Source organism: Leucoraja erinacea, chromosome 5 (genome assembly GCF_028641065.1).
Source record: "Leucoraja erinacea ecotype New England chromosome 5, Leri_hhj_1, whole genome shotgun sequence".
NCBI lineage: Eukaryota > Metazoa > Chordata > Chondrichthyes > Rajiformes > Rajidae > Leucoraja > Leucoraja erinaceus.
The window spans coordinates 99,225,908-99,234,914 of NC_073381.1; the positions used below are offsets into that span (position 1 = coordinate 99,225,908).

General features: G+C 50.8%; 1 protein-coding gene across 1 annotated transcript; it reads right to left on the reverse strand.

Moving 5' to 3' along the window:
- Window positions 1–5,493: 5,493 nt before the first annotated feature.
- On the reverse strand, window positions 5,494–7,665 carry LOC129697643 (gastrula zinc finger protein XlCGF7.1-like). Its single transcript, XM_055636355.1, has one exon. It carries the CDS (start codon window positions 7,519–7,521, stop codon window positions 6,748–6,750), a length of 774 nt encoding a protein of 257 aa, XP_055492330.1. The 5' UTR covers window positions 7,522–7,665; the 3' UTR covers window positions 5,494–6,747.
- Window positions 7,666–9,007: the final 1,342 nt, after the last annotated feature.

Below are 9,007 nucleotides of genomic sequence, written 5' to 3' on the forward strand. Positions count from 1 at the left end.
CATTCAATTGGTCCGCCATATCCTTGTTCCCCATGATCAACTCACCTGTTTCTGACTGCAAGGGACCTACATTTGTTTTAACTAATCTCTTTCTTTTCACATATCTATAAAAACTTTTGCAGTCAGTTTTTATGTTCCCTGCCAGTTTTCTTTCATAATCTATTTTCCCTTTCCTAATTAAGCCCTTTGTCCTCCTCTGCTGGTCTTTGAATTTCTCCCAGTCCTCCGGTATGCTGCTTTTTCTGGCTAATTTGTACGCATCATCCTTCGCTTTGATACTATCCCTGATTTCCCTTGTTATCCATGGATGCACTACCTTCCCTGATTTATTCTTTTGCCAAACTGGTATGAACAATTTTTGTAGTTCATCCATGCAGCCTTTAAATGTCTTCCATTGCATATCCACCGTCAACCCTTTTAGAATTAATTGCCAGTCAATCTTGGCCAATTCACGTCTCATACCCTCAAAGTTACCTTTCTTTAAGTTCAGAACCATTGTTTCTGAATTAACAATGTCACTTTCCATCCTAATGAAGAACTCAACCATATTATGGTCACTTTTGCCCAAGGGGGCACGTACAACAAGATTGCTAACTAACCCTTCCTCATTACTCAATACCCAGTCTAAAATAGCCTGCTCTCTCGTTGGTTCCTCTACATGTTGACTTAGATAACTATCCCGCATACATTCCAAGAAATCCTCTTCCTCAGCACCCCTGCCAATTTGATTCACCCAATCTATATGTAGATTGAAGTCACCCATTATAACTGTTTTGCCTTTGTCGCACGCATTTCTAATTTCCTGTTTGATACCATCTCCAACTTCACTATTACTGTTAGGTGGCCTGTACACACACCCACCAGCGTTTTCTGCCCCTTAGTGTTTCGCAGCTCTACCCATACCGATTCCACATCCTCCAAACTAATGTCCTTCCTTTCCATTGCATTAATCCCCTCTCTAATCAGTAACGCTACCCCACCTCCTTTTCCTTTCTGTCTATCCCTCCTGAATATTGAATATCCCTGGATGTTCAACTCCCAGCCTTGGTCACCCTGGAGCCATGTCTCCGTGATCCCAACTATATCATAGTCATTAATAGCTAACTGGATACTGGACTTTCTAACTAAGACCTCAGTCTGTTAGGTCAGACAACCACACCTCTTCAACCCTCACCCTGAACACCAGTGTTCCACAGGGCTGTGTGCTGAGCCCCGTCCTCTACTCCCTCTTCACCTACGACTGCACACCTGTACATGGTACTAACACCATCATCAAATATGCAGATGATACAACGGTGATTGACCTCATCAGCAACAACGATGAGTCGGCCTATAGGGAGGAGGTCCAGCTCCTAGCAGCATGGTGCGCTGACAACAACCTGGCCCTTAACACCAAGAAGACCAAGGAGCTCATTGTGGACTTCAGAAGGTCTATGGGCGGCACGCACACCCCCATCCACATTAACGGGACGGAGGTGGAACGTGTTTCCAGCTTCAGGTTTCTGGGGGTCAACATCTCCGATGACCTCTCTTGGACCCACAATACCTCAACTCTGGTCAAGGAGGCTCACCAGCGTCTCTTCTTCCTGAGGAGACTGAAGAAGGTCCATCTGTCTCCTCAGATCCTGGTGAACTTCTACCGCTGCACCATCGAGAGCATCCTTACCAACTGTATCACAGTATGGTATGGCAACTGCTCTGCCTCCGACTGGAAAGCACTGCAGAGGGTGGTGAAAATTGCCCAACGCATCACCGGTTCCTCGCTCCCCTCCATTGAGTCTGTCCAAAGCAAGCATTGTCTGCGAAGGGCGCTCAGCATCGCCAAGGACTGCTCTCACCCCAGCCACAGACTGTTTACCCTCCTACCATCCGGGAGGTGCTACAGGTCTCTCCGTTGCCGGACCAGCAGGTTCAGGAACAGCTTCTTCCCTGCGGCTGTTACACTACTTAACTCTGCACCTTGGTGATTGCCAGTCATCCCCCCTGGACACTCCTTCCTCCAGAAAAATTGCACTATTGCTAATGTATGTACATATATATATTTTACTGTTCCATTATTCTATGTTCGCTCTACTGGATGAGATGCTAACTGCATTCCGTTGTCTCTGTACTGTACACTGCACAATGACAATAAAGATTGAATCTGAATCTGAATCTGAGTCGGCCTCTTCTTACCGGAGACCGCGGGCTTCACTGTGTTAAAGTCCACAGATTGGAGCTCTTCACAGACGATTCTCAGCAAAGGATCGCAGGCTCCGCCATATTAAAGTCTGGGCACCCGCGGCTTGAAGCACTGGGCAGGTCTTCAGGAAAGGCCACACCACTGCACATTGTTAGGCCGGTGGAGGGGGGCGGAGATACGATATGGAGAAAAATCGAATTTAAGTGAATTCCCCCCCTCATCGTCCACATTAAACAAACCAAGACACAAAAACATATTTTTAAAACATACTCAAAATAATAAAAACAGTAGAAGGGACAGATAGACCGTTGGCGAGGCAGCCTGTGCTGGTGGAGCCACCCGGTTGACACTGATTATTTAGGGGCCTATCTACATTTTATTTGCATTAAAAAATATATTTATTTCAGCAAAAGTCCTTGATTACCTCGGCCAGAATCTTGCGGGTGTCCAAAGGCGGAGAACGAGTTCTCACCGCATTCTCGACAGGGCTAAGGGGAGCTGATATTTGGAACACTTCTCCATCCGTTTCCCACCACGGACGGCTGACCTGTTGAGTTCTACCGGCACTTTGGAAGGGAATTGGACTTGACAGGCAATGTGTCGGGTCATTGGACTGGAGTCGGGAGAGAAGGATGGAAAAAAGAGATGGGGTCGGGACAGACTCCAGGATTTGATTAGGAGTGGGGGGTGGGGGGGGGGGGGGGGGGTGTCTCCTTAATCTGGAGAATTCAATCGTCATGTCACTGGGCTGTAAGCTATGAGGTGCTGTTCCTCCAGTTTGCATGTCACCTCACTGTGGCGATAGAGGAGGCCCAGGACAGAAAGACCAGTGTGGGAGTGAGAAGGGGAGTTAAAATGTTTGGCAAACGGGACATTCAGCAGCCCTTGGCGGACCGAGCACAAGTGTAGGATGAAATGCACGCCTAGTCTAGATACAATGAGCAGCAGATGCTGGTTTACAAAAAACATCTGGAGAGCATGGACAGGCAACATTCTAGGTCAGGACCCTTCTTCAGACTGCTTGGTGTGGGGGTGGAGAAAGTTGGTTAGGAAGGTGGGGGCTGGACAAAGCCTGGCAAATGATAGGTGGACACAAAATGCTGGAGTAACTGAGCAGGACAGGCAGCATCTCTGGAGAGAAGGAATGGGTGATGTTTCAGGTTGAGACCCTTTTTCAGAAGTGATAGGTGGATATAGGTGAGGGAGACACAAAAAATTGCAGATGCTGGAATCTTGCATAGAACACAATTTAGTTAGATGCACAGAATCTCTTGCCCAGAGATCACGGTGAAGGGGAAAAATTTAATAGTAATCTGAGGGATATTTTTTTCACACAAAGGATGGTGTGTGTATGGAACAAGCTGCCAGAGGAGGTAGTTGAGGCTGGGACTATCCCAACATTTGAGAAACAGTTAGACAGGTGCGTGGATAGGACAGGTTTGGAGGGATACGAACCAAGCACAGGCAGGTGGGATTAGTGTAGCTGGGACATGTTCGTTGGTGTGGGCCAGTTGGGCCAAAGAGCCTATTTTCACACTGTATCACTCTACGACTAACACAAAATGTTGCAGTAACTCGGCGGGTCAGGCATCATCTCTGGAGAACATGGATAGGTGACATTTCACTAAGTGCTGGAATAACTCAGCGGGACAGGTAGCATCTCTGGAGAGAAGGAACGTGACGTTTCGTGTCGGCGGCAGCGACGGCTGTAGTGGGGGTCAAAGATACTAGGTGCGGGGTGACAGAGGGTCGGTGTGAATGATGGGCCCCACAAAGCAGCAGCGACGCCGGCTCCACCTTCTCCTCCTCCCGCCCACCCTGATAATGGCTACCACGTGCCACTCCGCCAACGGCGATAACCGCTTTCAAAACAAACCCTCCCGCATGCCGAGGGGGAGGCCCCCTTCCGCCATCTGAAGCACCTGCACTGCTTGGCCCACACTTTCCTGTTGGCTGGCGGAGGAGGGGCAGTGGCGAGGATATCCCAACTGCCTCCCCCTTTGGTGGCGGCACTTGGCAGTGGACAGGGACAGCCCATGTAGCGGGGCGATGATGCCGGTGTTGTCCGAGGAGCACTGACCTTCCTTCCTCCCCACCTCCCCTCTCTCTCTTGTACACCCCCCTTAACCTGGGACCCCTCCTCTCCATCCAACATTGATCCCCATTCCCGCCTCTAATCAGCCCTCACTGACATCCCCTGTGCTCCCCTCCCCATCTACCCCCCCCCCCCTCCCCCCCCACCGATCTATTCAACCTACACTGATCACCCTATCCACCTCGCGTTGATTCTCCACCCCATCCATCCTACACTGGTCCCATAATTCATCCTGTACTGACCCCCCTTCCCATCCATCCTGTAGTGATCCTCCAATTCATCCCGCACTGACCCCCCCTCCCTTTACCCTGCACCGATCTCCCCATCCACCCTGTAGTGATCTCTCCATTCATCTTTTACTGATTACCCATTCATCCTGTACTGCTGCTCCCCCATCCATCATGCACTGATCTCCCGATCAATCCTGTACTGGCCTCCCCCTCCATTTATTCTGCACCGATCCCCCCCATCCATCCTGTAGTGATCCCTCATCCATCCTGTACTGATCTCATTCATCCTGTAGTGGTCCCTCCATTCATCCAGCACAGACCCTCCGATCCACTGTACTGACCTCTCCCCCCCCCCCTTCCATTCATCCTGCGCTGGTCCTCCCATTCATCCTGTACTGAGCTCATTAAAGAATGGGCTGAAGAAAGGACTCGACCCGAAACGTTGCCTATTTCCTTCGATTCATAGATGCTGCCTTACCTGCTGAGTTTCTCCAGCATTTTTGTCTAACCCCACTCATCCTGCACTGATCAACCCCATCCATCCTGCACGGATCCCTCCCACCTCGTCCATCCCGTATTGATCCTCCCATTCAACTCCACTGACATCCCCCAGCGCTCTCCCTCACAATTTTACATACTCCAACCAACACGCACTAATTCACCTGCCTCAATCCATCCATTACGCACCAATTGCCTTCTCAACCCCCCCCCCCATGTATCCAGCCCGCACTTATTCACACATCCCCCCCCCTGACCCTATTGTGCTGGGAATGTCTTCAGAGCGAACATTGACTATGTTTGATAACGGAATGCAATCAAATGTGTTTTAATTCCCAATGTTATTATTTGTTTTAATCCATAAAGATGGATTAATTAAATTGTGAACATGTGAATCATTAAAACCGCAGTGTTCAACTGTCACTGCTGCCGTTGACACGTTATTACAGAATTCATTTTAATGGCAAATCAATGTCCTTAATATGAAGTATCAGTACTGTAGTAATTTAATGAGCAACATTCACAACTATACATTGGATTTATCCAGGTTTTACTTCTACAGTCGGTCATATGCATCAAAAATTTGGTCAGGAGATATTTCAGTAGAAATTGTAACGTTAATTCTGAAGTGGGAATGATGGAAACGGCGTTTAGCAATAATTTCTTTAAAAATCTGGTGTGTACAAACTGGGTGTCTTCATTACGTTCACAACACTTACATCTAATCTGAATGTCCGGTAATGAGGCATTTTGACACCTTTAAACATATTTCCAAAAGAACATTTGCTGCAGTTATGTCCTTTGGCCATCTCTTGTCAGTTAGTGTAATGTTTAACCTGTCAGATGGGTATAGTCCGTTTTAACAGCTATTATCTTAAAATTCCTTTAGAAATTTCCTTGCAACCTGTATATTTTGTTGTGAATAAATTATGTGGGAAGCGAGTGTTTCTGTACCAATAGCAATAACGACCCATGCTATGGCCATGTCATGATAATTTTCGGTCCTTCACAGAAAACATGATTGCATCAATTTGTAGTGTGCATGGTTAAGCATATATGTTACCATGGTCCAGGATTTATTGATACAGGTTGATATTACGCTGAATAATCCAACCACATTTTTGTTTAGAAGTGAAAAAAAAATAGAAATTGCATCAATGTCTAAAAAGAGTTGAGATACTATATTATAATTTTGCTGCATGTCATTGTGGGATATATCATGTCTTGATTGGTGAATATGTTTAGTTTGTGACTTTATTTGAAGCAGAAATAATATGTGAATGCTTCATTGACCATAATTCCGACTGGTAACTACGCACTTCGTCCGAGCACATTATCGCACGCGTCATGCAAGCCATCTTAAATGACCACCTAAACTGTCATTTGACAACCTAAAAAGCAGCCGAGGTTGCCCGGCTGGAAACAGGGAAAAAAAGTTAAGTGAGAGCCCTGGAGAAGGAATGGGTGACGTTTCGGGTCGAGACTGAAGAGGGTCTCGACCTGAAACGTTACCCATTCCTTCTAGCATTTTGTGTTTACCTAAACAGCGCCTATCCACGTCACAATGTGCCAGCAGGCTGGAGGAGCGGGCAAAGGCCTTGCCACAGAGCGGGCAGGTGAAGGGGCACTTTCAAAGCGGGTGAAGCCCTTACCACAACACAGGCAGGGTAAGGGACGCTCATCGTTGTGGGTACGCCGGTGCTGCAACAGGCTGGGTGAAACCCTTGCCGCACTCAGCACACTCAAAGGGTCTCTCTCCGCTGTGTATCCACTGGTGCTCCCGCTGCCCCCGTGCGCTCTTGAAACTGCGGTGGGAGCAGCTGCTCGCCGGCGTGGGTCCGCCGGTGCTGCCGCAACCCCCGCGAGCTGTCAAACACCTCACTGCAGTATGGGCAGTCGTAGCACTGGCCACTGGTGTGCACGACCTGGTGAGGCAGGTCGTGGGAGGCCATGGCAAAGCCCTCTCCACACACCGGGCTGGGGATGGGACGGTCGCCAGCATGTACCCGCTGATGGGACAGCAGCTTGGTGGAGCTGGTGAAGCCCTTGTTGCAGTGGGTGCAGGTGTAGGGGCGCTCGCCGGTGTGGAGGTGCTGGTGCTCCAGCAGCCTGGTGGAGCGGGTGAAGCCCTTGCCGCAGTCGCTGCATGTGTAGGGCCGCTCCCCGGTGTGCAGGCGTCTGTGCATCTTCAGTTCTGCCGAAGACTTGAAGCCGTTGCCGCAGTCGGAGCAGGTGAAGGGCCGCTCACCGCTGTGCACTCGCAGGTGCCGTCGTAGCCCCTTCGACCCGGTAAAGCCCTTGCCACAGGTGGAGCAGCTGAAGGGCCTCTCGTCCGTGTGCACTCGCTGGTGGACCTTCAGCGCCCGCGCCGTCTTGAAGCTCTTGCCGCAGTCGGAGCAGCAGAATGGGTGTTCTCCGGTGTGCTCACGCCGGTGGGTCTCCAGCTCGCTCGGGCACTGCCCGGCCTTGCCACACACGTCGCACTCATAACGCTTCTCCATCTTGTGCCCCGTCATGTGGTCCTCGAAGCTCCGAGCTGATGGGGGGGCTCACCGGCACCCTGGCCATCCTCAATGGCCGCTCACATTCCCATCTCTCCGTCCACAGCAACAGCTCCTAAACCCTGCAGGAGGGGAACACAGAGGGTCAACAAGCTGGCAAACAGGACATTACTAATGTGTGCACATTACTAGTGTTTGAAGGGAGGGAGGGAAGAGGGTGAATGGGTCAGGGGGAATGGGGGGAGGAGGGGGTGATGGGGAGTATTGAGGGGGGTTGTCGGAGGGTGGGGGCGCCGATCATCCGGGAACTGCGGGAGGGGCGGGGAGGGGAGAAGTGGTGAGGAGGCTAAGGGGAGGAGAAAGGGGGATGAGGAGGGTGCAAGTGAGGGGAGGAGAGAAGGGGTGAGTGTGAGGGGAAAGCGGGGAGGAGGGAGGGTGGGTGAGGGAGGAGGGGGGAGGGGAAGAAGGGAGGGGTGAGGGGAAGAAGTGAGGGGTGAGGGAGAGAGGAGGGAGGGGAGGGGAAGAAGGGAGCTAGAGTGAGGAGGCGTGGGAGAAGGGGAGGCGCTCCGACCTAAGGGTGACGTCCATCCGGGCACTGCGTCGAGCCACCTGCCCGCACAACTGCCAGCCAGCCACCCTGCGCTGTGACGTACCCCCTGCCCGGCGCCGTGAGGTCTGCCATATGCACGGCGCACACAACTGGTGTCCTAACATCACCCTCAATCCGAGAGGGACTGCCGGCACCGCCCCACTGGTGATTGGTCCTGAGTCACGTGGGGGGGGGGGGGGGGGGGGGGGGGGGGCATGCATCATGGGAAGGTCACGGAGTGCTGGAGCACCTCAGCGGGTTGGGCTGCGTCCATGGAGAACGTGGATATGTGACATTTCACAGAAAGATAGACAATAGGTGCAGGAGTAGGCCGTTCGGCCATTCAAACCATCACGGCTATTCAATGCGATCATGGCTGATCATCCCGAATCAGTACCCCGTTCCTGCTTTCTCCCCATATGCCCTGATTCCATTAGCTCGAAGAGCTAAATGTAACTCTTTCTTGAAAACATCCAGTGAATTGGCCTCCACTGCCTTCTGTGGCAGAGAATTCCATAGGTGTGATAAAGATTCTGGGTGATAAAGTGTTTCCTCATCTCAGTCCTAATTGGCCAAAACCCTTATTCTGAAACTGTGACCCCTGGTCTTGGACTACCTCAACATCGGGAATATTGACAAGTAGCCAAGTGTCCCGAAACCTGAAACGTTGCCCATATTTTTCCCCAGCACTTTGTGCCTATCTTTGGCAGACATAAGGAATTGCAGATGCTGGTTCAAACACAAAAAGACGCAGAGTGCTGGAGTAACACAGCAGGTCAGGCAGCGTCTCTGGTCAATGTGGACAGGCGACATTTCACGTCTGCAGAAGGGTCGTGACCAAAAAACGTCCCCTTTCTGTGTTCTCTACAGACGCTGCCCGACCTGCTGAGTGACTCCAGTACTGTGTGACCT